Source organism: Oncorhynchus masou, chromosome 5 (assembly GCF_036934945.1).
Source record: "Oncorhynchus masou masou isolate Uvic2021 chromosome 5, UVic_Omas_1.1, whole genome shotgun sequence".
NCBI lineage: Eukaryota > Metazoa > Chordata > Actinopteri > Salmoniformes > Salmonidae > Oncorhynchus > Oncorhynchus masou.
The window spans coordinates 45,333,577-45,349,041 of record NC_088216.1 but is presented as its reverse complement, the minus strand read 5'-3'; the positions used below and the strand labels follow the sequence as shown (position 1 = coordinate 45,349,041).

General features: G+C 41.6%; 1 protein-coding gene across 3 annotated transcripts; it reads left to right on the top strand.

Annotated features, from left to right (window-relative positions):
• Positions 1–115: 115 nt before the first annotated feature.
• Positions 116–14,120, top strand: LOC135539660 (aminoacylase-1-like). 3 transcript variants are annotated; one of them, XM_064965684.1, is made up of 15 exons: positions 117–222; positions 595–732; positions 4,122–4,186; positions 4,285–4,389; positions 4,586–4,680; positions 5,238–5,314; positions 5,636–5,725; positions 7,419–7,475; positions 9,277–9,350; positions 9,724–9,773; positions 9,867–10,011; positions 11,950–12,018; positions 12,276–12,355; positions 12,432–12,492; positions 13,376–14,120. In XM_064965684.1, the coding sequence occupies exons 2-15, from the start codon at positions 606–608 to the stop codon at positions 13,538–13,540; spliced, it is 1,260 nt and encodes a 419-aa protein (XP_064821756.1). In that variant the 5' UTR covers positions 117–222; positions 595–605; the 3' UTR covers positions 13,541–14,120. The 3 variants fall into 3 exon arrangements, with proteins under 3 accessions (XP_064821758.1, XP_064821756.1, XP_064821757.1); XM_064965685.1 differs by having other exon boundaries at positions 120–222; positions 599–732; XM_064965686.1 differs by lacking the exon at positions 5,636–5,725 and having other exon boundaries at positions 116–222.
• Positions 14,121–15,465: the final 1,345 nt, after the last annotated feature.

Below are 15,465 nucleotides of genomic sequence, written 5' to 3'. Positions count from 1 at the left end.
TATTATTATTTATTTATTTTTTCGTTATTTGAATTAGTTACTTCTAATAATTTAAATATTTAGATTATTCATATCTTAATTGTTTATATTTTTATAAATAGATTCGGCTCTTCTGATATGCGAGCCGGCTCGTTCACGAACTAGAACCGACTCGTTCGCGAACGACCCAGCACTACAAGTAAACAGTGACAGTGAACTTTCATTCAGACGTGATATATCAAGGTAAGGGTCTCATGAAATCCTACTCTGTGTGACGTTTACATACGCTGGCGTTTTTGCTTAATACACTACTGTTAGCTTGTTAACTAATGTATTGTTTAGCTAGCTAACGTTAGCTAGCTAATCCTTGGCTTGGGAAGCATTTAGCTAGCTAAGCAGGTTTCCACTGCTAGTCATGTGAGTGTGGCTGCGCTGTGTTTCGCATGGCATGCACAATGTCCCCATGCTAAAGTTCACTAAAATATATTGGTTGATTTGCAAAAGGGCTTGTTGAAAAAGTAATCGCTACATATGGGCTGCTCTCACTGATACACACACGGATGTGTACCTGTAGCCTACATCACTCAGAGCCTGCTTCCTCTCTCCCTGCTTAAGACAGAGTTACTATGTTGCCTGATAAGGATGGATCAGGTGGTTGTGGTGGAGGCCAGGCCACATCGGGAGAAGACCCCTCAGTGAACCTGTTTAGAGAGTACCTCCGCCTCAGGACTGTCCACCCAGAGCCTGACTATGGTAAGTTATTGATCTGTGTTTAAGCTATACCGTGGATGTAAAGCTTCTATGGTAATGTCCGTATCCCAAATTTGACACTCAATATAGTGCACTACTTCTCACCATATAGTAGGGAATAGGTTGCCATTTGGGACATGGACAATGTCATACTGTGTGGACAAGGTTTTGTGCACCACCACCACCACACAGTCTCATACATTATTTACAGTGCATTCGGTATTCAGACCCATTCACTTTTTCCACATTTTGTTACGTTACAGCCTTATTCTAAAATTAAATGATTCCCCGCCCTCAATCGACACACAATATCCCATAATGACAAATCAAAAACAGGTTTTTAAAATCAGTTGTTGAAGCACCTTAGGAAGCTGTTACAGCTGAGTCTTCTTTGGTATAACAAGCTACAAACTACAAGCTACAAACTACAAGCTACAAGCTACAAACTACAAGCTACAAGCTACAAGCTTAGCACACCTGTATTTTGGGAGTTTCTCCCATTCTTCTCATCCTCTCAAGCTCTGTCTGGTTGGATGGGAAGTGTTGCTGCACAGCTATTTTCAGGGCTTTCCAGAGATGTTCGATCGGGTTCAAGTCCGGGCTCTGGCTGGGCCGCTCAGACATTCAGAGATATGAGAGCCACTCCTGCGTTGTCTTGGCTGTGTGCTTACGGTTGTTGTCCTGTTGAAAGGTGAACCTTCACCACAGTCTGAGGTCCTGAGTGCTCTGGAGCAGGTTTTCCTCAAGGATCTCTGTGCTTTGCGCCGTTCATCTTTCCCTCGATCATGACTAGTCTCCCAGTCCCTGCCGCTGAAAAACATTCCCTGAATACTTATGTAAATAAGGTATCTGTTTTTTAAAATTTTAATTGAACTTTGTTAAATTTCACTTTTCCATTATGGGTTATTATGTGTAGATTTACTTTTTATTCAATCAATTTTAGAATAAGGCTTTAACATAACAATGTAGAAAAAGCCAAGGGGTCTGAATTGTTTTATTTCACCATTACCATTTAACCAGGTAGGCTAGTTGAGAACAAGTTCTCATTTACAACTGCGACCTGGCCAAGATAAAGCAAAGCAGTGCGACACAAACAAAGACACAGACTTACACATGGAATAAACAAACATACAGTCAGTAATACAGTAGAAAAAGTATATATACAGTGTGTGCAAATGATGTAGGATAAGGGAGGTAAGGCAATAAATAGGCTATAGTGGCAAAATAATTACAATATAGCAATTGGGGCGGCAGGGTAGCCTAGTGGTTAGAGCGTTGGACTAGTAACCAAAAGGTTGCAAGTTCAATCCAGGCAGTTAACCCACTGTTCCTAGGCCGTCATTGAAAATAAGAATTTGTTCTTAACTGACTTGCCTAGTAAAATTAAGGAAAAATAAAATTAAACACTGGAGTGATAGATGTGCAGAAGATGAGTGTGCAAGTAGAGATAATGGGGTGCAAAGGAGCTAAAGAAATAACCGTATTGTGATGGGGTAGTTGGATGGGCTATGTGCAGTGAGCTGTGAATACGAATGCACTGTAGCTACCATAAATGATTGATCTACTGTACAATCCATTCTGCAACCCTTACCACTGGACTATATAACGCTGAAAGGAACAAATCTGACTGAAGGCCAGCAATTGGCTAATTATTTCCTACAATGGTGTAAGGTCCACTTCTTCTCGGTGGAAGACATTTGAATTTATGCACGTCTTTAACTTCAGGCTGAGATTCAAATGGCACCCTATTCCCTATATAGCAGACCACTTTTGTCCAGGGTCCATAGGTCACTGTTGGGACTAATACTAGTGTGTCAGGAAGACTTTTTCTTTTTTCTCTGTCAGTGTTGCACTCCTCTGTCTGTTGTAGTTGTACTAAATGTCCTATGAGTATGTTCTAGCCAGGGTTGGGAACATGACGTTGTAAATGTAATCTTTTACTAGTTGCCCAAATTGTTATCAGTAGTGTAACTTTTGGATTACCCAAGCTCAGTAAAGTAATCGGATTACTTTCCCCTTAGCTGCAATGTGTAACTTTTTGGGAATGTGTCTGTTAAGGCATCAGCATGCTTCAGTTCGGCTGGTAATAATATATATTTTTTTAAGAATCCCTACTGTTGACCAATCATTGACGAAGGGGCGCAGACTTCGTCCCCAAACTTCGGCTTGCCTCCAGAAACAAAATGTGTAGCCAAACAACCTAAACGCTCTCCGAAAACTAACAAAAATGTCACTAAATGTAATCATCATATGCATGCACTCCACCGAACTGTTTCGGCTGGGAAGCATGCGGACGCCTTTAAGCCTATGGATTGACCAATAAAAGCAGTATGATGTGGAGCACAATACCACCGAGGAGTTTAGAAAGGAGGCACCCTCATATTTTTATTCCTTAGGCTGGTATCTGCACTGTGCAGCTATTGCGAGTGTATTTTTCACTGGCTGTCCACTGGTTCTAAAAACAATGATTGATAGGCACCTTAAACTTCTTCATATCAACCATTTATTGGGTGAAAGTAAACATACGTTTGTGAACAGCCATCCACAACAATCATGGTGCAAATAGCTAAATGAGAGGGCATCTCTGTAGATGTCAATAAGTATTGCCCGTAGTCTACAACACTGCTGTCGTCCTTACCTCCAAGCGTTTATTAAAATTGTACGCACATTCTTTGGATGTCGACAGCAGTCGCACCGTTGGAAGACATGGCTTGGACTGTTGCCTATTCCTGCTCTTTTCCCATGATCCTTCAAATGGATTTGGTGTGCAATCATAGTCTCTGATTTGTGGTCAGACTCACTCAGGCGGAAAACAAACTTAAACTTGCGCCTTTTTTCAATGTTGATTTGTAAGTCATTGAGGGAAAAAAGGTGTCATAAAGATCTTTTTTGCAAACATAATTTGTGAACTTAATAGGAATCCTAGAAGTAATTCTGTAGTTTTTCAAAAGTATATGTAATCTAATTACAATATTTGTGATGGTAATTTAACAGATTACAGTTTGTTTTTTGTAATACGTTACTTCCCAACCGTGGTTATAGCAGTAAACCTTATATTATTTCTGTGTTGACTGACTATTAGCCTAACTCCAGTCTTTGCAACTAAGAATAATGAGTTTAGAGTCCCATTGATTGAACTCAAGCTGGAAAGGTAATGGTTACAGATTGTCAGTCTTAATGGTGGGAAAACACAATCAAAGTAATTATTAAACAGGAGAGAGAGAGAGAGAGAGTTTTATAACTGTGGAAGTTAATTTAAAACCGGCTACATTCAGACCAACACATTCTACTCATTACTGTACCTATGTGTTTTGGTTTTATGTATGATACTACTATAAACCTTGTCTTGGTGTAACAGTCTTGGCCCTTGGGTTGTGTTTATCTCTTTACAGATGCTGCTCTGAGGTTTCTGGATAGAATAGCAGAGGAGCTTGGGCTGCCCATGAAGAAAATTGAGGTTTGTGTGGTTAGGTACATGTCTTTTTGATATTCAACTCTTTACACACTAGACCTCATGTCAACTCCTGTCTCTGTCCTCCTCACACCTGTCCATAGGTCTGCCCTGGTAGAGTTGTGTCTATCATGACCTGGCAGGGGACCAACCCTGCTCTGAAGTCCATCCTGCTCAACTCCCACACTGATGTTGTGCCTGTTTACCAGGTAAAGACCTGGGCATGTATTTGTAAAGCATATCAGAGTAGTACTGATCTAGGATTAGTCTCGCATGGACAGGGGGGGGACTTGATCTTAGATTAGCACTCCAACTCTGAGACGCCCCTGGAACCCCACTGTCTTCTTTACCACTAGTGCGAGGGGAAACGGGGAAAGGAACTCATCCTTATCTGTCTCATTCCAGGAACACTGGAAGTATGATGCGTTTGCTGCTGTGAAAGATGCAGAGGGCAACATCTACGCGCGAGGAACACAGGACATGAAGTGTGTCACCATACAGTGAGTGTGATGTCATAACCACCCTGTTGGGATATTTTATCCTAACACAACGGGTCAAAACTCTCATTTAAATAAAGGAAGTTAAGCAACATCGCAAGCTAGAGAAAATACGCTACTCCGTTAGGGGATCTGCAATTACATTTTGTAATATCTGGCAACCTTTACAAACCTTTAGAAGACATGGACCCAGCTAATTAACTCCATAAACCAAGCCAAATTATTTTTACTCTTTACTTTTTGTTTTGTGTTTTTATTTTATTTTTTACTGTTTGATTATATTACTCATTGTATATCATGCCTGCTTTAAGTCTGGTTTTGGGGTGGGGCTTTGTTAGAGATTGGGGGGTTGGAGTGGGTTTGATTTTGTATGGGACTGTGTTCTGCCCTTTACCTGTTTTGCATGTGTTATCGGTATAATCATAATGGGGGGGGGGGATTAAGAAAGATACCAGAATTTTGCAACTGTAATCCAATTTCGATGTTACCAGTGTCCTTCACATCTCCCAGTTTTTGTTTGCCTCATAACCAATAAGGCTACTGCTCGACATTTCTCATAGGTATATCCAGGCCATCAGAAGACTTAAAGCAGAGGGAAGGAAGTGTATGCGCACCATCCACCTAATGTTTGTGCCAGGTAGGATGAGCAGTCATTGGCTAAGACTGGCTTCTCAGAATGTAATACTGTGACAACACTGTAATAATGTAGTAATTCCATGGGTGCGACCCAAAAGGCACCCTATTCCTTATATAGTTCTTTACTTTTGACCGGAGTCCTATAGGCCTTGATCAAATGTAATCCACTATATAGGGAGCCATTTGAAACTCAACCCCTGTTATTTGACAAGGGTATAGAACATTTTAAGAGCACTTTTGACAACTTCTGTAAATAAATGTGATTGCTTGAGATAGGCTTTTATTACTCTTTGCTCTGGATTTGACACGTTGAATGTCTTAGATGAGGAGGTTGGAGGTCACAAAGGAATGGAGACGTTTGTCAAGCTCCCAGAGTTTCAGAAATTGAACATTGGCTTTGCACTTGACGAAGGTAAATTAACAAAAAACCTAACTGTACCACTTATTAACACTATAAACCGAGGCCTGCATCCCAAACGGCACCCTATTCTCTTTATAGTGCAGTACTTTTGGTCAGGTCCCATAGGGCTCTAGTGAAAAGTAGTGTACTATATACAGTGTATTCGGAAAGTATTCAAATCTCTTTTTCCACATTTTGTTACGTTACAGCCTTATTCTAAAATTGATAAAATATTTGTTTTACATCTATAGACAATACCCCATTTGGACAAAGCGAAAACAGGTTTTTAATCATCTTTGCAAATTTATAAACAGAAATACCTCATTTATGTAAGTAGTCAGACCCTTTGCTATGAGACTCTAAATTGAGCTCCGGTGCATCCTGTTTCCATTGATCATCCTTCAGATGATTATACAACTTGATTGGAGTCCACCTGTGGTAAACTCAATTGATTGGATATGATTTGGAAATGCACACACCTGTCTATTTTAGGTCCCACAGTTGACCGTGCATGTCAGAGCAAAAACCAAGCCATGAGGTCGAAGGAATTGTCCGTAGAGCTCCGCAACAGGATTGTTTCGAGGCACAGAAACCAACAAATTTCTGCAGCATTCCAGGTCCCCAAGAACAGTGGCCTCCCTCATTCTTAAATGGAAGAACTTCTGAACCACCAAGACTCTTCCTAGAGCTGGCCCTCTGGGCAAACTGAGCAATTGGGGAAGAAGGCCCTTGGTCAGGGAGGTGACCAAGAACCCGATGGTCACTCTGCCAGAGCTCCAGAGTTCCTCTGTGGAGATGAGAGAACTTTCCAGAAGGATAACCATTTCTGCAGCACTCCACCAATCAGGCCTTTATGGTAGAGTGCCAGATGGAAGCCACTCCTCAGTAAAAGGCACATGACAACCCGCTTGGAGTTTGCCAAAAGGCACCCAAAGGACTCAGACCATGAGAAAAAAGATTCTCTGGTCTGATGAAAGCAAGATTGAACTCTTTGGCCTGAATGGCAAGTGTCAAGTCTGGAGTAAACCTGGCACCATCCCTACGGTGAAGCATGGTGGTGGAAGCATCATGCGATGGGTATGTTTTTCAGTGGCAGGGACTGGAAAACTATTTAGAATTGAGGGGAAGATTAACAAAGGAAAGTACAGAGAGATCCTTGATGAACACCTGCTCCAGAGCGCTCAAGACCTCAGACTGGGTTGAAGGTTCACCTTCCAACAGGACAACGACCCTAAGCACAGAGCCAAGACAATGCATGAGTGGCTTTGGGACAAGTCTCAATGTCCTTGAGTGACACAGCCTGAGCCTGGACTTGAACCCGATTGAGCATCTCTGGGGAGACCAGAAAATAGCTGTGCAGCGACGCCCCCCATCCAACCTGACAGAGACGGAGAGGATCTGTGCCAAGCTTGTAGCGTCATACTGTATGTGCAAAAATGTCTAAACCAGGTTTTGCTTTATCGTCATGGGGTATTGTGTTTAGATTAACGAGAGAAAAAAACAATTTAATAAATTTTAGAACAAGGCTGTAATGTAACAAAATGTGGAGAAAGTCAAGGGACCTGAATACTTTCCGAATGCACTGTAAGGAATAGGGTGCCCTTTGGGATATACTCGGGACTATCCAGCACTGAAACGAACACTTCCTTAGGCCCTATACTTCCCTTCTGTCACCTGATGTCTGGATTTTTAAATATTTTTTTAGGTCTTGCCAACCCTGGGGAAGCCTTCACTGTCTTCTATGGCGAGAGGAATCCCTGGTGTAAGTATCAGCCCTGAGTATTAGAGACTCTGGCCCTAGCTGTAACAATGACGAATGATCAAATACACACGCACACCCAGCAGTACGCACAAGAAATGTCTCTTCCTCTCACCCTGGCCTTAGTCTGTCTGTGACCCTGTCTCAATTAGTCTTTCCTGAATACCCGTCTCCTCGCCTCCTCCAACCTGGACTCTGGGGTAGTAAATTAAAATCTGAGACACTCAAATAAACAATGATATGTTGGTTGCGTATGGTATGTATACTGAACAAAAATATAAACACAACATGCAACAATTTCAAAGATTTTACTAGGTTACAGTTAATATAAGGAAATCTGTCAATTTAAAATTAATTAATTTGGCACTAATATATAGATTTCACATGACTGGGCAGGGGGCAGCCATGGGTGGGCCTGGGAGGGTGTATACCAGGCTGTTGAGCCAGCTCCAGCCAATCAGTGAGTTTTTTTTTTTTTTTTTTTTCTCCCCACAAAAGGGCTTTATTACAGACAGAAATACTCAACCCCCCCCCCCCCACCCCCCTTAGACGATCCCGCAGGAGAATAAGCCGGATGTGGAGGTCCTGGGCTGGCGTGGTTACACGTGGTTTGCGGTTGTGAAACCGGTTGGATGTACTACCAAATTCTCTAAAACAACGTTGGAGGCAGCTTATGGTAGAGAAATTAACATTTAATTCTCTGGCATTAGCTCTGGTGGACATTCCTGCAGTCAGCTTGCCAATTGCATTCTCCCTCAAATTCTCATTTTAGTGGCCTTTTATTGTCCCCAGCACAAGCTGCCCCTGTGTTTTTCTTCATGCTGTTTAATCTGCTTCTTCATATGCCACACCTGTCAGGTGGATGGATTATCTTGGCAAAGGTTAAATGTTGTTTTTTTCCCAGCTCATGAAACATGGGAATAACACTTTTACATGTTACGTTTATAATTTTGTTCAGTGTATTTATTTGTGGATGTCCATCATCCATTTTGTATGATGGGTTAGTAATTACAATTTGTATAATATGTTACAACTTGCAATTCATACAAAATGTTACGAATTCCAATTTGTTGTCTAACGCTAGCTAGGTTAGGGTAAAGTTAGTGGTTAGGGGAAGGGTTAGCTAACATGCTAAGTAGATGCAATGTATATAGTTGTTAATTAGCTAAAATGCTAAAGTTGTCCGTGATGCGATTTGAACACGCAACCATTGGGTTGCTAGACCTTTGCCTTTTACCAACCACTCTAATTTTGTTTTTGCCTTTTAAAAGGGGAATATGCAGTAGCTACATCCTGTTTTGGACTTTAAAAATGAAGTGCCAGGGAAGAGTTTTGTTATTGTTTCAACTGCTGATTGCTGCTTTATCATTTTAGTCATTTAGCAGATGCTCTTCACAGGAGGTTGGTGGCAAGTTAATTGGGGAGAATGGGCTCGTGTTAATGGCAGGACGGTAATAAGTTGAAATGGTATCAAAAACATGGTTTCCATGTGTTTGCCATTCCATTTACTCCGTTCCTGGCCATTATTATTAGCCGTCCTCCCCACAGCAGCCGCCAATGATGCTCTTATCCACGTTAGGTTGAATGTAACCATATTCATTTGAGTGTCCCAGATTACCATTTCCTGTGTTAAGTCTAGTCTGAGACCTGTCTGCTGTCTCAAATGGATTGGAGAAGGTCCAAGGATCCTCCAGTCAGACCTTTTCCACCAATGTGTTCTGAGAAAGAGACGAGGTGAGGGGATGTGAATTTCTTTTTTTTGTTCTTTTTTTTTGAAAGAGCCTGTGTGTCTGCTTCCCCTCAGGGATAACGGTCCACTGCCCAGGCAGTCCTGGCCACGGCTCCAGGTTTGTGGAGAACACGGCTGCAGAGAAACTGGTAAGACTTCTTTATTCACAGCTAGAGGGACTTTGGGTGTGTCACAAATAGCACCTTTTTTCCTGTGGGCCTTGGTCAAAAGTAGCCTAGCGGTTAGGTTTGCTGGTTTGAATCCCAGAGCTGATTAGGTGAAACATCTGTAAATGTGCCCTTGAGCAATGCACTTAACTCTAATTGCGTTTGTTAGTCACTCTGGATAAAAGCGTCTGCTAAATTACTAAAATATAGGTCACCATTTTGGACACAGGCCTTGTCCCCACACACACTATAGTTCACTTGGCCAAAGACAGCAGAAAAGGGTGCTGATTCTGATCACTTGGAGGACGATGATGTCAATGACCTCACCTGCTTTTGTCTGTCTCCCTTCTCACAGCGCAGTATTATTAACTCCTTCCTGGACTTCAGGGAGAAGGAGAAACACAGGTCAGTAAAGGCAGGAAGAGGGATGAGTTCAGTCACTAGAGGGAGCCATAACTACTTAACAGGAATGTGATTTTAGTGTTTTGTGTGTTGCAGGTTGAACACTAGCGAGTGTTTCACTCTTGGTGACGTCACCACTGTCAACATGACCATGGTGAAAGGAGGCGTGGCCTACAACGTCATCCCTGCCGAGATGGACGTCAGTTTTGACTTGAGAATACCACCCACGGTCAATTTGCAGGTGTGTGTGTGCCTTGTGTTAGGGAGGGACATTTTAAATTATAAATGTTGTGGAAGCGCTTCTGAATATATAGTTTACCAAGCTACCAACCACTTCACACTGGGAGAAGATAAGCTACACGAAAAGTAGTTCACTTCATCTAAACTACTGCTTCATAAATTATCATATCTAACTCTTAAATGTCATAGAATACATTGGAGTCGGATGTTAACATAATGTGTAGATTAGCCTATTAAACACAACTGTTTCAAATGAGAATTGGGTCTGATCCTGAAAAAGACTGGACATTTTTTGCCTACTTCACCCATATTCTTACCTTTTTTGCAAAAATGTAATTAACTAATGAAAACACTTATTGAACAAAAATGTAAACGCAGCATTTAAAGTGTTGGTTTCATGTTTCAACTAAAAGATCCCTGAAATGTTCGATATGCACAAAAAGCTTATTTCTCACAAATGTTGTGCATAAATTTGTTTACATCCCTGTTAGCTCGAAATCCCCGAGCTGACAAGGTACAAATCTGTTGTTCTTTCCCTGAACAAGGCAGGTAACCCACTGTTCTTAGTCCGTCATTGAAAATAAGAATTTGTTCTTAACTGACTTGCCTAGTTAAATAAAGGTAAAAAAAAACAACAAAAAACATCCCTGTTAGTAGTGAGCATTTCTCCTTTGCCAAGATAAGCAATCCACCTGACAGGTATAGCATATCAAGAAGCTGATTAAACAGAATGATCATTACAACTGTTCAATTGCTCTACTCTCTTGACCAATCAGAATGAAGCAAAATTCCACAACAGCAGACAGTGCACGGTTGTTGCTACATCGGTCATCTTTGACTAACAGTAGCCTAGGCTAACAGCAACACAGTGAAAGTCTGATGCTCCCCATCCAGTGATGCCAATTTAGCAATTTTGTTGCTAGATTTAGCAACTTTTCAGACTGCCCTGGCAACAATTTTTTTCAAACAGCACCTAGCAACAAATTTAGCAACTTTTTGAAAATTTATTTGAAACTTTTAGCAAGTTTTGAAAAGTGACTCAAATGCTAAAATGCACGCATTTTCCCTCTAAATGACACAAAAACGATTTTCTCTGTCATACACTCAGTCACAAAACACGTGCCTGGCTGCAAAAGTGCATAGTGAGTGACGTCAGCAGCAATTTCAGCAAATTGAAAATCATTGTTGGCTGACTGCAGCAGTAGTACTGATCTTGAACAGAAATAACAACATCAATCAACATGCCTCAATCAAAATTGTACAGAAAAGAGTCTGTACCTGAACAAATGTCAAATAATAATATTTTTTTCCGAGATGGCCAGTCAATTTGAGTAACGTTATTGTGTATTCTACTTAATTACGCAGTTTTACGTTATCACGCAATGACATCACAACGTCATTTAGCAACTTTTAGCAACAAATCAACCTGCCTCTAGCAACTTACCCCGAAAATGAGTTGTTGTTCCCCAAAAAGTTTTCTGGTGATTGTTGCATTGATTTGTATCAGGTCTTGTGGACCCTCCATTGATACTAGGCTAATCGGTATTTGAAGTGGGGAAAATGGCATACCGTTGCCAGGGCTGACTGGATGTCTAAATGTCGTTAAGAGGGAAAATGAGCTTGAAAATAAAACGCTCACTTTGTGCATCCTCAGAACTATAGGCTACTTACGTTGTGCTACTGTAAATGCGCAATGTTCTATCAAAGCCACGTGATGTCTGAATCCGCAGTAGCCAAGTGCGCTGTAAATAAACACTACATTAAGTTTTAATTTAAATTAAGCATTTCAAATGTCATGGTATATATTTTGTGTGTAGCAATGTAACATGGACAATTTTTGTATTTAGAAAACTGTTCAATTGTTAAAATAGGCCTAAAGAAATGATCCAAAAACGATTACTCTGTCTTCACCATTTCAAATATTTTATTCCATTGTTAGGAGTTCGAGGAGCAGATTAAGAAGTGGTGTAAGGAGGCAGGAGAGGGCATCACGTATGAGTTTGCTCAGGTCAGTACAATAAAATGCATTTCTCCATACACGCACTTGTATATGGGCATGGAGACAACTGATCACATATCAGCTGAGTATGCTTTAATGTGTTCTGATTTCGGTCATATTCAGTAGATACGAAATTGAAGTAAACGGACCCAAACGGGGAGGGACTCCCTGAACTTTCCAATAAGAAACGCTTGTTTTGTTAAGTGTTTTGCTACGGTGTAAATTAATGAAAACGACCCAGTTGTAAGATGTTCTGTCCTCCACAGAAACACATGAACCAGAATTTGACATCCACAGATGATAGCGACCCCTGGTGGAACACCTTCAGTACAACCTGCAAAGCCATGTGAGGATACACACTAACACCCACACCACACTCACACAAGTAAAGGCGAGCTTCATCTGAATTTCTCTCGCCTCAGGAACATGACTTTGGAAAAGGAGATCTTCCCTGCAGCCACGGACAGTCGCTTCATCAGAGCAGTAAGTTAGAGCAGTGGCCCATGGGTAATGTAGTGTGTAAACCATAGGATTGGCCGATATACTGTGTGATTTGGAAATACCGACGGTATGATTTTCAATACTGTTCTTTGTCATCCCGGGGGCTATGCCACTGCTTATAACTAAGTTAAGTATAACTAAGAAATCTAAGATGAGTCAAATCAATTCTATCCAGCTCAGGGCTCCAGCTATGCATTTGACTGGCTAGATGTCAAAATCGAGCTTCTTGGTTACAGCAGTCCCCTCCTAGATAAAGATCCCTGTTGCCTGAATTGTTTTGTGCATTTAAAAAAAATGTATAGTATTATTTTAATAATGCCCCTTGTGTGCACTTCTGGTAATACCGTATACCTTGTTATGGTACAGAAACGGTATGGAAATCGGGGATACCACCCAACCCTAGTACACCATAACATCTTACTTTCAAACACTTAGAACTGCATGTTTTTTTAATGCGTTTATGACCTCAGGACAAAACATGTTTTGTTTTTGTAGAAGCTTGCACTTCAAAGCTATGTCCATATGTGTTGTTCATTTTACTTGATCATTAGGAGAAGAAATGCACCATAAATGCCTATAGCTAGAAATCTCCGTAGAGACAAACCGCAGTGCTTTGAATGAGCTAAATGCAGTTCTCCCTTTAAAATCACCCCTCTTGAGATTGATACAATATTTGGTAAAATGGTAGAGCGAGGGCCCTTACTGGGTAAAATTACGTTTTCAAAGTTATTTAATGCTGATTTATTCATTGAGGCAAAAAATATGTGTTTCTGCTGTTAGGTCATTGTCAGTGTGTCGGATATTAGTGGCAATGCTTTCTTTACAAAAAGTAGGATCTCTCTAAATCATGTTTGTCCTGCTGTAGGTGGGCCTCCCTGCCATCGGCTTCTCCCCAATGAACCGGACACCCATCCTGCTGCACGACCACAATGAATATCTGAACGAGCAGGTCTTCCTCAAAGGCATTCAGGTGTACGAGAACCTAGTGCCAGCATTAGCAAATGTGCCCGCTCTGCCTTGCGACATCTAGAGCAGCCATTCTTAACTGGTGGGTGACGCAATTTTTTTTATTTTTTTTGTCACTCGAATATTGGGTGAATACTGAAGCAACCCAGTTAAATGTGGGTCCCGAAACCAAACCAGTTGAGAAGTGCTAGTTTAGAAGTCAAAGGTCAATAGCTTGGCTACTTCACATCCTTTGTCTCTGAACCTCCCCTTGGCACATGTTTGCTCTGACACCTCTCACAGATAAACAAATGTTGCATAATCCAGATGGTTTTGAATAATCCAGAAGGCAGCGCCAAAGAATGAGATGAGATTACTTCATACAGATATAATTTAAAATAGTCAAATTTAGCACTTCACTTTTGTCTCTATGCCTTTTGTATGGATAACATTTTATTTTCTCAGACCGTACATAGCAACTCAGGACAACATTATACCATTGCATTACACATTGTAACAGCCTTGTAACAACATTGTACTTGAATGTGTTTCATGCGTCAGTGTAAGCGGTCTTGACGAAGGGTGTGATCATTCACTATTCTAAACCATGTATTCTAATCTTAAATGAATATCAAAGATTGTATTAAAGAAAAGCAACACGGTTATATCAGATGACCCTCTTTTTGAAGTTGGTAATTAAAATGCTGCTTCATCCAAACTTTGCACAGCATAACTTCAGCTGTTCCTCCATAATACCACTTATCTATCCACCTAAACCTATTATCAACTATCCCCTCAGTTAATCAAGTTTATCTGCCATTTTTCTCTTGGAACAACTTCTATAACAGTTATAACCATTTCATTTAAAACAACACAGAACCAACTTGGTTTCACAGTTAGTGAAATTGAGCTTTAATGGAAATGTAACACAGAACCCAATTGGGCAAAATGTTCTGTTATTAAAATAGTTCATGAGTATTAAATATTTAAAAAAGGTTAAATCCATCCATTAGATTAAGGAAGTTATCTTCCAGTCCTATTGTAATGTGATTGCTAAGCTACTTTTATTATTTACTGTCACGTTCTTTCAAAATCAAACCCAGAAGCAGACCAGGACAAGGAGAGTAGGAAGAAGGGGAGTATTTATTTACAAGTGGCTGTGAATGGGTAGATATATCCAGGTGGTGTAGCGGGCAGCGATGGTGAGTTGATGGGAGTAAATAGGTGGATCCAATGGGGTAGCGGAATTCTCCGACGACCAGGCGGGAATGGGGTAAATGATCCGGGTGAGTAATGTTCATGGCTAACGATCCGGCAGGGAATGGATGTCAGGTCAGAGCTTTTGAAGGGGAGAGGTCATGATCAGGACAGGTGTGCAGATTACTGATGCGATACAGGTGCGGGTGAACCTCAATCTCCCAACAAGCTAATTCGCCCGGCAACCAGGCAGGGTGCGTTCCAGGCCACCGGAAACACACTCCAGGACATAAACACAGGCAAACACAGACTCAGGAAGCGGGATTCGTGAAAGTACCCCCCCCCTCCGACAAACGCCACCGGGCAGACTACCTGGAGCGTCAGGGTGGAGGCGGTAGAAGTCACAAAGCAGGTCGTCATCAAGGATCTGACGCCGAGGAATCCAACTCCTCTCCTCTGGACCATATCCTTCCCAATCCACGAATATTGGAAACCCTGCCGTCTGGAATCCATTATGCGGCGCACCGTGTAGGCAGGACCACCTCCGATCATCCGAGGACGAGGCAACAGAGGACTGAGGAGAACCGGCTTGAGGCAGGAGACATGAAAGGTGGGGTGTACTCGAAGCGTTGCCGGCAATTTGAGTCGGACCACAACAGGGTTAATGATTCTCTCCACCACAAACGGACCAATGAACCTTGGTGACAGTTTCCTCGACTCAGTCCGTAGAGGAAGATCCCGTGTAGCCAACCAAACCTTATCTCCGATGGTATAAGCGGGAGCAGGAATACGGCGACGATTCGCCTGGATCTG